General features: G+C 37.6%; 1 protein-coding gene across 1 annotated transcript in view; it reads right to left on the bottom strand.

Annotated features, from left to right (window-relative positions):
* Nucleotides 1-15,582, bottom strand: part of LOC107548769 (matrix metalloproteinase-17-like) — a 72,629-nt gene that overhangs the window by 16,520 nt on the left and 40,527 nt on the right. Inside the window, exons 2-4 of the mRNA XM_016229575.1 lie at nucleotides 11,913-12,045; nucleotides 11,535-11,670; nucleotides 3,377-3,663 (exon numbers count right to left, since the gene is read on the bottom strand). Coding sequence (XP_016085061.1) covers nucleotides 3,377-3,663; nucleotides 11,535-11,670; nucleotides 11,913-12,045 — 556 coding nt within the window. The remainder of the gene's footprint in view (nucleotides 1-3,376; nucleotides 3,664-11,534; nucleotides 11,671-11,912; nucleotides 12,046-15,582) is intronic.

Raw genomic sequence — 15,582 nt, 5'->3', positions numbered from 1 at the left:
TTTTTTGTGTGTGTGTATGTGTGTGTGTGGATGAGTGCATATTCACTACTGTTCAAAAGTTTGCCGTCAGCAAGATTTTCTTAAGAAATTAATACTTGTATCAAGAAAGGGTACATTAAACATTTTAAAAAAGACATTTATAATGTAAAGAAATGATTTCTATTTGAATAATCACACTTTCCACAAAAATATTAAGCAGCACAACTGTTTTCAACATTAAGTACGTTTACATGGCCAACAATACTCAGATTTTAATACGATTAAGACAATACTCTGATTAAGAATCTACCATGTAAACAGAGATTTTTGATTACCTTAATCCGACTAAAGTCATAATCGTAGTAAACAGAAATCGAATAATGTGGAGTATTCCTATTTTAGTCACATTACTGAAGTGCAGAATAGACATGTAAACACCTTAATCACATTATTACTGTCGTGTAGGACTTTTCGCCGCTTTTTGCGACAGGATACACACACGCCAGTGCTCAACCGTTTGACGGCAAATAAAAGAGCTTCAACGCCCGCCGTCGTCAGTATACGACTTTCAAATAATTAACTGCACTTGAAGCTTTCATAAAATTAAAAATGAAACACCCAAAACTGTATATGGCATCATCACGAAGACGAAATATGTTTATACGTGAAATTCTGGAGGGGACGTCGGATGGCGTCACGTGGGCACGTAATGACGTGTGCCATTAATCGAACTATGTACTATAACATGTAAAACGGGAACATGAAAGGAGTATTCTAAAAGAAACTCATGTAAACCCCATAATCATAATATTGGCTTATTTAGAATAAGGTAAATAATTAGATTACTGATGTCCATGTAAACGTAGTCATTGATAATAACCAAATCCTCATATTAGAATTATTTCTGAAGGATCGTGACACTGAAGACTGGAGTAAGGGCAACTGAAATATAACAATAAAGGCTGCTGTAAATAAAGCATTTTAACATATATTTTAATATATGTGTATCACATATATGACCCTGGACCACAAAATCAGTCATAAGGGTCAATTTTACAAAATTTACAAAATGTATACATCATCCGGAAGCTGTATAAATAAATAAATAAGCTTTCCATTGATGTATGGTTTGTTAGGATAGGACCATATTTGGCTGAGATACAACTATTTGAAAATCTGGAATCTGAGGGTGCAGAAAAATCTAAATATTGAGAAAATCGCCTTTAAAGTTGTCCAAATTAATTCTTAGCAATGCATATTACTAATCAAAAATTAAGTTTTAATATATTTACCGTAGGAAAATTACAAAATATCTACATGGGAACATGATCTTTACTTAATATCTTATAGGTTTTTGGCATAAAAGAAAAATAAATAATTTTGACCCATACAATGTATTTTTGGCTATTGCTACAAATATACACAAAGTAAACAAGTAAAGACAAAGCAGAAATCAGATTTGGTCTTTTTTTGCCTTGTTGTTATGGGTATGAAGTGTTGACTGATGTGAAAAAAAAATTATTTAAAGCACTGGCGCATTAGGCTACAACATAAAGTGTGGGGTCTGAGGTCTGACATTTATATAAACAGACAAAAAATGAGGATAGTCTTGTTGGACAGTCTTAGAGGGCAGATGGAAAGCCCAAAATAACACAGTAAATTGGGAAATTTTTGGCTGAGATCTTGGGCTTGTTACAACGCCGCATTATAAATAATGGCTGGTGATGATGAGTTAGGAATAATTGATGAGCATATGGGAGGTCCAGGTGCAGGTGGTCATTAGATGGACAACTAATGAAGCAGACACATGGAAATGGCAGTGTTTTGGTGAAGGGTCAGTTGATCACACACAAAGAGGTGGAGGAGTGGGTCTGACGCTCAGCTGTGTATGTCGAGATGGTGTAAGTGGGTCGTGAAAGGCTTGTGATTTTTAAGTAGGCCTTTCCCTCCCCATTTCTCTTTCTCTCATTTTCTCTCTCTCTTCATTCAGTCCTTCATATTACATCTGCACCTGCCAAAGGACGGAGCAAACAGCTGCTCGTCTGATGGGGGGCCTAATTGGGGCAGACTCTACGGCTGTCCATGAGCATATGGCCCATAGCCACAAGAGAGCAGAGTAGGGATGCAAAGGGTCGTTTGAACCAATTCCATCAGGGTTCACTGACTGGGCAGGATGGGGTAAAAGGAAACCCACCTGCACCCATGCTAATTATCAGCCTCTTGGTTAGCGCAGCCTCTCGGCAAACATGTGCACCTTTGGCTACCTAGGTGGTGCATCTTGGAGATGGTCGAGTCTGGTTATGGCCCATGAGAGAAGAGTGAAGAACTGAGACAAGAGCATCTGTTGCTTTCAGACAGGCCCTGCCACTTGGGCTCAGGATCCAGATTTGGAGTATTGCACACAAAATGTCTCAATTACCTGACAGAAAAAGATGTCCTGAGAAATCACACCTGTCTCTGTGACAGTCTGAGAAAAAAAAAAAAAAAAAGGAACTTCGGGAGTAGACAGCACTCTTTTTAGCCAGTTAGACCATTAGCCAATCAGAAACAATCTTTGCCTGTCAATCATTTCTCAACGGTTATATATAGTTACTTTTTGGTACACAAACCATAGCATATTTTTGTTTTTATATATTTACTTTTATATTTATCCTTCAATTTGCATATTTTTTTTTGTTCAAAACAGAAAACACATTTACATGTAGTTATTCAACCTGTTCTGCTGCTTTGGGATCAGTAAGATCAGTTTTAAAAAAAAAATATTATTACTTTTATTCCTCGAGGACACATTCAATTAATCAAAGTGAGAGTAAAGACTTTTACATTGTTACAAAACATTCCTATTTCAAATAAATGCTGTTCTTCTGAAATTTCGTTCATCAAAAAATCCTGAAAAAATTATGGTTTCTACAAAAATATTAAGCACAGCTGTTTTTAACATTGATAATAATAAGAAATGTTTTTTTGTGCAGCAAATCAGCATATAAGAATTATATCTGAAGGATCATGTGACATTAAATACAGGAGAAATGGCTACCGAAAATTCAGCTTTGACATAGAGGATGGAATTACATTTTAAAATATATTTTATTTTAAATTGTAATAATATTTCCCAGTAATACTGTTTTTACTGTATTTTTGATCAAATGAATGAAGCCTTGGTGAGCAAGAGACTTCTTTAAAAAAAAAAATTATTTGAAAAAATCTTACTGACCCCTAATGTTTGAACAGTACTGTAACATTTTTATAAATGAATCAGCTTTTTCGACAATTAATTAAAAAAAATAATTAAAGTAATTCATTTATAAAAAAAAAAAATACATATAGCTCCTTGGCTGAACACAGCGAATAACGCAACATACATTGCTGCTCATTTATAGATCTCATGCTGTCTTACCTGGCGATCTGAAGGTCCAGGCTTCATCATCATCAAAGTGCGTGTCGCCCGCTGTGAATCGTTCGCCGGGAAAGAATGCGTGGGCTACTGTGCCACCGGGTCCATCGAAAGGGTATCCGTCATTATGGTCCGCTTTGGTGAAGTCAACCTGAATGTCCGCCTCATTCCCCGCCACCTCATGGAAGTTGAGAGGAGCGATGTCACTCCACACTTTCAGGGCATAGTACATAAGCGCCCGCACCATGTCCCGGCCCAGCAAAGCTGACTCCTTTGGAAACGTCCTTACCCTGTGAGAGCAGAAACATGAGTTCATGTTTGAAACATCGGCTTGAAATAGACAAGAATCCCTTTGTAAGACCACCGACAGTGCTAGAAGATAAATTCAACACCGCTTTGAACGCATAAATAGGACAAGACATGCAGCAGGCTGTCAAAAACGGCTCTGAAAGCCTGTCTCGCGGCTCTTTCTAACTCGGAGTTAGTTCAACGGTAATACATTTAGGAGTTACAAAACATCTTCTTCCTCTTTTCCCTCTTTTCTCTTTCATTCAAGGTATTTCAGAAAAAAGTAAGGGTGATTTGGAGGTCCAATACACCCTACAATCATGGTAATCACTTCCTCCAAGGGCAATTTGAGCCCTCTTTCCATGTACAGAGACAGATCGATGAGAAATTAATTTCAGAGTGCCAGTTCTGTAAGTGCCCACAAAAATGTGTGCCCTCTGCACAAAATACACTTATCCTTTCTGCACAAGCACTGGGTTCAGGCATTCTATTACATTTACAGAACACTGACTCTCCCAATGGAGTTATTAGGGCACTTTGGGTGCTGGTAGCATATTCGCACCGGTTGCTCAAGGTCAACATGTAGATTCTGTCAAGCTCTATGGCGATGTACAGTATGTGATAACGGTTGAGTTTACAGTGGGTTGGTTCAAAAGGAAAGGCAGGAGATGCACAGTAGCGCCGTCCCAAGGTCAGCGCTGCCCCCAGCTGCATTTCCAATGAGCTAAGTGACCTTTTTGTGTGCTAACATTCTCCCACAACATCCAAAGCATTTCACACACAGCAAAGAATACGAATTCAAAGTATGAAAGGGAATTTCAGGTGAAAGGGTGTCAAATCTGTGCTCATGTTTGGCCTAGAACCACTTGAGACTCATGGCAAATATCACTACTGAACAGGGAACTCCAGGATGGCCACAGAGATAATCGTAGTCTAGGTCAAGTGTCACAAAGGGGCTGCAGGAAATGTGCCCAAAAATATGTATTTTAGCAGCAAGATTGAAAAAAAAAAAACTAATAAGTTTCTGTGAAAAATTTTTTTGGGGAAAAAAGATATAGACAGAGCAAATATATTATAATCATTTTTTTCACATTATGTGTGTGTGTGTGTGATTAAAAATAAGTATAATTACTATAAATAATTCTAACAGTTATATAATAATACAGACACACACACAAAATATATTTATTTATTAAATTAAGTATTTCACATTGGACCAATTTTATGAAGCTTCTGCATCCGTTTTGAAGCTTGAAAGTTTCGGTCTTCATTTATCACACAACCCTGCATGTTAAAAAAAATATTTCTGATTATTTTGAAAAAAAAAAAACTAATAAGTTTCTGTGAAAAATTTTTTTGGGGAAAAAAGATATAGACAGAGCAAATATATTATAATCATTTTTTTCACATTATGTGTGTGTGTGTGTGATTAAAAATAAGTATAATTACTATAAATAATTCTAACAGTTATATAATAATACAGACACACACACAAAATATATTTATTTATTAAATTAAGTATTAAATGAAATATTTCGTTTGATAAAATTAATATCAGTTTGTGAAATACATTATATTTTTTTTTCTTATCATCTTTAAGTTAACAGTAAGAAAGAAAATAAATACACTTATGATTGTGTGGGGACAAATATTTGCATGTCTTTTTTCTTTCTTTCTTTTTTTATAGGTAAAATAAGTTTAGGATAGTAGACTTTTCTGGGGTTCCTGCAATTGTTTCCTAATTATTTCATTAGTGCAGTTTTTTGTTATTCTTATGCAATCTTTTCTGTTTCATTGAAATTTCCTGTTAGAACAGGCTTACATGCAATAAGTTCAGTCTGTCCTAGCCAAAGTATGATGACCCTAATACGAGATCACATGAAAATGTAGGGCGCTATGGAAGGAGGTAGGAATTTCTAGTTCAATTTTCCATCAATTTTCGCTATAATGTGCCTTCGGCAGGGTTTCAATAGACGGCCGGCATAAATTGGAGAATAATCAAGGCTGTTTTTTTCTTCATGTCGTCTGGTTATTATACAGGCACTAGCAGTGGCAGCTAACCTGAAAGCCTGAAAAAGTGCCTCTGGGAAGATTGGCCATCCCAGCAGCATGTAAACGCCCAAATGTTGAAGTTTAATTTTCAGTCACAATCCCCCTTCTTTGTCTCCATGTGATACAAGACTGATTAGACGGACAAGAGGGGAAAGGGATGAAAAGAGAGAAAATGACCAATAGAAATCAGGGGGAACAAGTTCAAAATAACTAATTTCCTCTATTCTGTGGTAATTCTCACAGCGGGTCTGACCCATGCAGATCAGTGGTCCAGACAGGACATTTACTGTATGGTGTTAATCGCATATCAAATCAATCCTCCACACTCACAACTAGGCGCTAAGTGACACACAGCCAGACAGGGGTTTGAAAGGAATTATTCCTCAAAATAGTCTCTGTAAAATTATGAAACACACAGAAATGTAATGTTATTCACTGAAAATCTTTATATCCATCTTGGCATTCATCAGAGTTTTTTTTTCTTTTAAAGAAGTAGCAATGTCCAATTCATGAATTAATCATTCCTTTGAGTAATTTTTTTTCAATTAATCAATTGATCCATGAATCAATCAGCATCTGGGCTAGATGCTCAAGCGAACACATAGATGCCCATGATAGCGAAATCACACAACAGCTCCTTCACACTCTCATTGGGTATCCCCCAGAGCGTACTGAGCTATTGTGAGAAATTTTCCCATTTTCATCCAGCACGGAAAGGATTAGGAGCGTCAAGGGGTTTGATCGACAGAAATGTGATGGGAGTAATGGAGGGTGGTGAGAAAAGAGATGCTTATCATAAAGCCATTTCACTCTGCTCCCTATTACTAATCAGCTTGGGACACACAACGTGAGTCTGGGGGGGGGGGACATATTGTCTTCAAAGCAATCACTTCTAATCTATTTGGGTAATTAATGAGTGTGTTAACGAGCAAGCGGTGGCCCTAGAGAATGGTGAGGGTCTAACGTGGCGTGATGGAGTCATGATGAGAGGACGTCTCGGCTTGTGACTGATGGTCAATGCATTCTGAATACATATGTAGACAGCTGGACCTCTGAACCTGCATTCTTACAGGCCGATTAATTATTTATTCATTAGCGTTCACTGAGAGACCATCCAACTGTCTAGACTAGTAAACTGTCTGAAAAATAGAAAAAGAGTAATACTTTGTGCAAAGAAACTTAAACAAATTTTTTTTTCAAAAACTTAAGGGTATTGGTTCACCCAGAATAAAAATTCTGTCAGCTTTTACTCACCCTCATGTCACTCAAAATTCAGATATTTGAAAGAATCTCAATATCCATACAAACTTATAGTGACTGAAAAGAATGTCATAAAAGTGGACCACATGACTTGTACACTGTATTCTGAGTCTTCTGAAGCTTTCTGAGAGGAACAGAAACTAGTAACTAATTAAATAATAAAGTAATTATTAACTGACAATCTTTAATTTTACTGACAAGTTAACTCAAGAACCCCTGTGAATGGAGTCAGTGAGTTGAACTCCACTTCATGAACAATTCAGACTGAACCATGAATGAATCAGTCTGACTGATTCTGATTGAGTCTGCTGAAAAGAATGATTCATTCATTGATTTTGGTTCCCGAGTTCAACTCAATAATTTGGTCATTATGAAATGATTACGACATTTCATTATATGGGTGAAAAAAGCATGAAAATTCATTAAAAAAATTGTTTTGTTAAAAGAAGGCAGCTTTTTTATATAACTATTTAACGAAATCCACTCTAAGTGTTCATGCAAGAAAAAAACTAGGGGGAAAAACTTTTGCAATGGGATAGGGATAATAAAATTATATTGTCTTACATATTTTGCTGTAAGTAAATTAATATTTAAGGATGTTTAGATATTATCTGCAATATAATAGTAGAAACAATTGATTCCCTTAAGAATCTTGATGTGTATAAAAAGGCCAAAACCTGTCAGCCTGTGCTGATCAGAGCTCATAGTTTTCTACTGTAGGTACATTTTGCTCTCTTATGAACTCTTCTCTTTCCCAAGACTATCTCATCACACAAACCTGTGATGGTGCAGTGCAATAATTACTCAGAATCCATCATAGTCTTTCTCCCTTCCTGTCTGTCTGTCTCTTTCCTTACACACTTTTCAATTGTCTTGGAAAGGCCTTTTATCACTGCTTCTAAAACAAGCCATTATAGGCTTTATTACAGTGACCGGCCTCTCAGCTGGTGTACAGGCGCACCTCTGTCGCTACAACGGAACCAGGGTGCAAAGCTCCTGACATGAATTGTACAGGAACTGATAGAGTTCTCCCATCTCCGTTATAGGAGTCATTTCACCCCAGTCAGTGCTGGGCGGCTCTGTGGAGGTCACATGGTGAGGTCTGTTCAAACTCATCAACACAGGGAAGGCAGGCTCAAGCAAAAATTAAGGTCACACATAAATAATCCAAAAGCTGAGGGCAACAGACTAAGGAATGTAATGAAGCACAGATATAAGTTATCAAACTGCTAAATGTGTAGGTATCTTCAAATATATGACTTCAACATCTAAAATAACAGGCCTACACAATGTTGCTCCCAAAAAGCTGCTTCTCAAACAACTAAACAGTGAAATGATTTATAAGTGCTAAGAACTGCAATATTTACAAAAACGTCAAAAAACAGATTATAAATGCTAAGCTAAAACTTCTATCTTCATCTGTATCTCTGAACACTCACTATATGATGTTTCATGCTTTATGAGTCACACACATCACATAAAATGATCTTCAAAGGCCAGCATGCCAGTGTTGTGTAATATATCCCACTTTTATCCACTACAGTATTGAAATGTACCCAGAGTGATATTTAAAATAGCTATGTATATTATTTGTTTATAAATAAACATCATTGCTGCATTTTGTCAGGAAATTTTAGGGGATGTCATGCTTCCTGTGTAGTCTTAAAGCAGAAGCCGCTTGTCAAACTCTCCAACGACTCTGCTGAGTCAGAAAGCCAAACGTTTATTAAGTTGCATGTCTATGAGGTCAGATGTCTTAAGCAATTTATTCCGAACCATGTGTATGTGTTGGCAGGGGCGTGTCTACGTGGTGGCCAGGGGTGCCCCCCCTGCCAAATGTCTTGCCATAGGCTTGTTTTTTGTAAATTTCTAATTTTAGGTGGTTTCTGTAGTGTGATCTTAATGACAATGTCGAGAGCGCATAATGTTACGCGATCCATGTGCGCGAGGACGAATCTCTCCACTCCCAAGCAGATTTCCTTCACTCACACAAAACTGGACATGTGCTTTTAACATACATCGTTCCACAAACAATTTTTCTTTGCCGAGATAATCCATCCACCTCACAGGAGTGGCATATCAGGATGCTGATTAGACAGCATGATTATTGCACAGGTGTGCCTTAGGCTGGCCACAATAAAAGGCCACTCTAAAATGTGTTTTATCACACAGCACAATGCCACAGATGTCGCAAGTTTTGAGGGAGCATGCAATTGGCATGCTGACTGCAGGAATGTCCACCAGAGCTGTTGCCCATGAATAGAATGTTCATTTCTCTACCATAAGCCGTCTCCAAAGGCACTTCAGAGAATTTGGCAGTACATCCAATCGGCCTCACAACCGCAGACTACGTGTAACCACACCAGCCCAGGACCTCCACACCCAGCATCTTCACCTCCAAAATCATTTGAGACCAGCCACCCGGACAGCTGCTGCAACAATCGGTTTGCATAACCAAATAATTTCTGCACAAACTGTCAGAAACCGTCTCAGGGAAGCTCATCTGCATGCTCGTCATCCTCAGGGGTCTTTAGCTGATTGATTAGCTGATTGGCATGTCACCATATTCTAATTTGTTGAGATAGTGAATTGGTGGGTTTTTGTTAAATGTGAGCCAAAATCATCACAATTAAAAGAACCAAAGACTTAAACTACTTCAGTCTGTGTGCACTGAATTTATTTAATACATGAGTTTCACAATTTGAGTTGAATTACTGAAATAAATGAACTTTTCCACGACATTCTAATTTATTGAGATGCACCTGTATATACAGTATGTCATGAAACTGCACAGGTCCATGATAATCGGTTATCGGTATCGGCCAAAATTTTCATATCGGTGCATCCCTACTTTCTGATGATTTAAAAAACACAAAGCGTGAAAAATGCCCACAAATATACATCAACAAGAAAAAAACAATTGCTTTACACTTTACAAGCAGATGACTGTGTACCAGCATGAAGGACAAATATCACGCCTTCAAAGCTCTTTCATTTCTGCCACGGCAATTTAACCCTAGTTCACACAGCCATCACTTTTCAAACACCAGAGAGGTAACTTCCACTAAGATTTGTGGGTGTTATGATATTGCAGTGTGTTAAAATTAAACATTTGAGAGCTTTGTTCCGGTTAGGCCATGTTTATTAGCTTAAGGTTACATTCTTATATATGTTGATATTTACATATTTAAATCATATATACATATTTAAAATACATCTCTTTTAGGAATTTGGAATCTTTTGGGAATATTTATCATTAATACTGCTGCAATCACTTTTCTTTTTTCATTTCTTTAAAAAAATCACCAAGCTATTTCATCAGGTATTTAAATGACAGGAAATGTCTACTATCCTACAACTGATGAAGCCATTCAGATGAGGGCTGAATCATCGTCAACAAATTGGAAAACATATCTAGATGATCCACAATAATTGTTCCTTAGTCAAAATGCTGTACTGATCGCAATGCAATAGATTTCCCAGCACGGACAATGTCTGTCTACTGAAATAAATCTACCTACAACTAACAAACATGCCTAAACTTTGATGTTTTACCAATCGAAACACAACAGGTAGTAGCAGGGGTTTATTTCACGCTATAGGTAGGGTGAGTGGGATGAGCGTAAGCCTGTGTGATTGACAACACAGAGAATGTGAGATCACAGTGGGTTTCTATAATGAGAAACAGGGAAGAACATGGTATGAAACCCAAAACAACTGTCTGTAAACAAAGCCCAATATTACACACACATACTCACACACACAACATAAACACATATTTCAAGAAAAGACACATTCACACAGTCAATCTGTCATTAAAACAGACTCAGCCTCACAAACCACTGGCATTTTGAAAAGTTTCAGTGATGGAAATTGGAACAGTCTGTGTTGAGGGCTTTCGGACACTCATCTGCAATACTCTATACTACTGATAACATCAGAACATATTATACTATAAGAATGTAACCCAGTATTATCTATAAAATCAGAATTCAACACATTATTTGTTTACTTATAAAATCAGAATATCTATCAGAATATAAGCCAATACTTTCTAGCCATTAAATCAGAATATAAGCCAATATTTTCTTGTTAAAAAAACACACAATATAAACCTATATTTTCAAGCTATAAAATTAGAATATAACCAAATATTTTCTAAATAAGAATCTACACAGAATTGTCTAGTAATCAAATCAGAATATTAATCAGAATATAACAACATTTTCTAGCTATAAAATCTGACAATAACTCTATATTTTTCTAGTTTTGAAATTCTTTTTAGGGATGCATCAACATTCCAGCCACTGAAAAATTTAAGTCAAAATTGCCACAAAATGCCATTTTCAGTTTTCAGCCTATTGTGTTCATAATTTTCAGCCCTGGCCAAGATTTGTCATTTTGTTGCCTCATTAATTCTGTTTCTTTCCATTAGCTCTAACTACCACTAAGGCTTTAATTCAAGTATGTATGGAATTCAAATGTACCATATACATCTATGACATGTATAGCTATCTGACAGGAATCACTCAGACAGTTTCAGTCCCAAAAATGAATGTACCTCCAGGAAAGATGCCTCTTATTCCACTTATTCTGAGGAGCTAGCGCTCGCTTTCGTCTGCCTGCTGACATATCCGGCTCTGACATATCTGGCAGCGAGCAGCGAGGGGTCTTCATTAAGCCCAAGGTTGCTTGGTCTGCAGGGAAACATACAAGCACACATAAACACAGATCCAAACATAATTGCAGAATGCAGATAGTGCGGTGCTTTTCTGGTCCTGTAGACTGCAAATGAAAATCTGCTAGCTGCAGCAAGCCAGATGAACATGAGACTACAAAGCAATCTGAATTACATTGGTGGTATCTCTTAAAACTACCAGACAAAAACCAAGGACAATGTGGACCAGAATTTTATTATGAAAATTAAGCATGTACAAACCTAGCACTCCAGTTTCTTTCAGGCCTCCGAACCTCTGCATGGCTTTGATGGCCCTCGTCAAAGCCTCCTTAGTCTGTAGTTGTCCATTCACAGGATCAGGGGGTGGGAGATAGCCAAACTTGCTCAGCCAATCCTAAGGTAGAAAACAGGTGTTGTGAAGATCATTTTATCAACATTAGTAGGCACTTTAACTAAAATGGTAGATTTATGACAATTACGAGGCAGCAAAATGTTTCCTTCTATGCCGTATAGTATAGTTTTCATACATCCTTCATCAATTATATATATTATGTGTACTTGCAATATTTAAAGAAAAATCGTATCTATTAATCTATTAGTTTGTTTTCTTTTCACACGATCATAATTAAATAAACAGACATTTCAAATGATTTCACTACTTTGCTCTGAGCAGATATTGCAATTTCCTCAGATGCACTAATTCTAACATGAAAAACTGGCAATTAATTAAGAATTATCCCAGGTGCTTCTTCGGTTTTACTGTAATTAAAATGTTTCAAGCTTTTTCTTGGGAAAACTATTTTCATTGGTAATCATTTCAAATATTTTCCGATGTCCCCACTTTCACTTTCCATCCTGTCAGTCATTTGTAAATCTCATTAACTAACAAAAAAAGAGTTCATTAAGTCCATCATCCTTCAGTAAGTGACATCATCTATTTTGGGGATTTGCAATGGATTTGATGAATTTTGTAATGTTTTATGGTATTAGTTGGTTTGTCTTATACTAAAAAATACAGAAATAATAAAACTACAACATTTTTTTATTAAAACTTAAATGCTTAAGAATTAGTAATACCCATCAAAATCCACACTGATCAGTCAATAATATATAGCTCCATGTCAAGGGTATTTGATCAAACTTCATGAAATCACCACCAAAGACATTAAAAGAGAAAATCACCACCCCTTCCAGCACCAACTCTGCAGCTCATCTACTTGACATTGATGACTATTGCGATTGTGCTGAATGACTATTAACAAGTATTGATTTGAGTTGGAAATTGAGGGCAATATCAAAGATTCAGACACACTCAAGACTGTTTTTTCTCTGTTGTTGTGCGTTAAGCCAGACCATGTTGAATTATAATGCTGTTTTGTCAGTCAGATCAATAACTGGGATCATCTCCTCACAATTCAACCGATTCCATTAGTGAAGTTGTTTTGTGCTAGCACAGCAATCTTAACAGAGCATGGAGACATCCCAGCCGCATGGCATCTCAGGCCTGTGGGCAAACTGTTTGCATATGGATTAAATTTCATATAGCATTGTGCTAAAAAACAACACGACACACTGTAATACGGTTCATTAAAATGTATGATCTCTGAAAGCTTTCTCACTTGATTAATCATGCAACCTTCATCTTTTAGAAAAACACCATCATGGCTACATTAATTATAAGAGCAAAAGAGAATGATTAAAAATGTCAAAGCTGGTTGACTCGAGGTACTATAATGAGGTGGGCTTTCCCTTTAAGTGCCAATAAAAGCAAGCTTTTTCTTGGGAAAACTATTTTCATTGGTAATCATTTCAAATATTTTCCCTCCTGTCAGTCATTTGTAAATCTCATTAACTAACAAAAAAGAGTTCATTAAGTCCATCATCCTTCAGTAAGTGACATCATCTTTTTTGGGGATTTGCAATGGATTTGATGAATTTTGTAATGTTTTATGGTATTAGTTGGTTTGTCTTATACTAAAAAATACAGAAATAATAAAACTACAAAATTTTTTTATTAAAACTTAAATGCTTAAGAATTAGTAATACCCATCAAAATCCACACTGATCAGTCAATAATATATAGCTCCATGTCAAGGGTATTTGATCAAACTTCATGAAATCACCACCAAAGACATTAAAAGAGAAAATCACCACCCCTTCCAGCACCAACTCTGCAGCTCATCTACTTGACATTGATGACTATTGCGATTGTGCTGAATGACTATTAACAGCCCACTTGCTGACTATCGAGAATTGCTGGGCAAATTCTCTCATGGTGTTGCCAAAGAGACCAACCTGGGAAATGGGGGTGTTAAGAAAGCACACTTTCTCAGAACCCACATCTCTGTCAGGGTGAGCCCCAGGTGGTGCTTATGGGCCACTAATGTGGACATCACCTTGCCCAGAGCCTGAGTCATGAACTCCGTAGCTCGGAGGGCATAGTTTGTCGCCGGATGCAGTTCCTGCATGCTCCAGGTTGGAACCACCCTCATGCAGACCCTGGCCTAAACACCTGCAGGACAGCCATGGCATGCAGAGCGGACACAGCTCTGAATGCACCGCAATCGCTTTCACCATCTGGGGACCCATGTATATTCCTTCGCTGGACCGCCGTCAAGGGTGGTGAGCACAGAGGGACCAGTATATCGTGTTATGGCAGAAAGGTGCCATCCATGATTTTATTGGCTCCTAGTGCACTTCCAGGAAGAAAGGAACTCGGTCTCCAAGAACCATCCAACCGAGAGAGCCCCGGACAGGGTGGACAAGTCCACTCAAGCCTGGCGCTCTCTGCTGCCCGGGTAAGAACGGCTGCCATCTCAGCGTCAGTCTCAGACTCTCAGTTCAGTAGAGTCATCCACTTTCTATCAGTCAGACCCATCCTCCGATGCTGTGATAGACAACTCATCTTTATTGCGAGCTCTGAATGAGAGATCAAACCTGCACTGAGGCGGGTTCTCAAACTCACCCAGAAATTCTACTGAAGAAGAGAAAGAGGAATGAGAGGTCCACGGGAATTCATCCGGCGAAACTGCTTCCGCAACATCTCTTTGCTCTCCATCAGTGCATGTCATTGAGGCCCTGTACCTGGAAGTAAAAGGGCGGGAAGCAGCTAAGATGACTCGCTGTCTTTCTTTAAAATAAGAACACAAGCCGTGAGCTCAACGTGCCGATAGCCATGTCCTCACAAGAATGACATAAACCATCCACAAACCACAACCAGAAGGGCACAGATGGCATGTTGTGAACACACACAAATCTACCCGTGAAGCTCTTTTAGAGAAATTGCTCTTTTAGGATGAAAATTTGCTCTCAAAGATCACTGTTGAAGCACCCAGGGGTACTCTCACTCTCAGAAACCACTGCTTGTGCCATAGATCCAACAACGAGGAGATGGAGAGGTGACTGAAGTGCTGCTTCTCCAAAAGAGACGTTGCATCGGCTCCGAAGAACAGAACGAGTGAGCAAATGCCAGGCTGGCCTATTTATACCCGGATATGGTGGCCAGCTATGCAAATTTTGCTCGCTAATTTCATTGGCCTTTCTCAATGATTTCAGAGGTCTCTGGGCTCCCAAGTGCGACCCCTAGTGTCGGAACTTGAACGACGAAGTGACCGACTGAAAGGGAACACAATATAATTCAATACTTTCTAGTTATAAAAAAAAAACATCAGAATATATTCTCATTTTCTTTCATAAGAATAATAGCCCAATATTTTCAAGATATAAGGTCAAAATATAACTCAAAATTTGTGTTCTTGTGTTCACTTTATAAGAACCTTATTTTAATAAATAAAATAAAATACTACAATAAAATAAAATAAAATATAGTGCTGTCAAATGATTAATCGTGTCCAAAATAAAGTTTTTGTTTACATAATATATGTAGGTATACTGTGTATATTTATTATGTATATATAAATACACACACATA

Source organism: Sinocyclocheilus grahami, unplaced genomic scaffold (genome assembly GCF_001515645.1).
Source record: "Sinocyclocheilus grahami isolate Dianchi unplaced genomic scaffold, SAMN03320097.WGS_v1.1 scaffold355.1, whole genome shotgun sequence".
Classification (NCBI taxonomy): domain Eukaryota; kingdom Metazoa; phylum Chordata; class Actinopteri; order Cypriniformes; family Cyprinidae; genus Sinocyclocheilus; species Sinocyclocheilus grahami.
The sequence above is the reverse complement of the archived record's forward strand: the minus strand, read 5'-3'. Positions and strand labels throughout refer to the sequence as shown.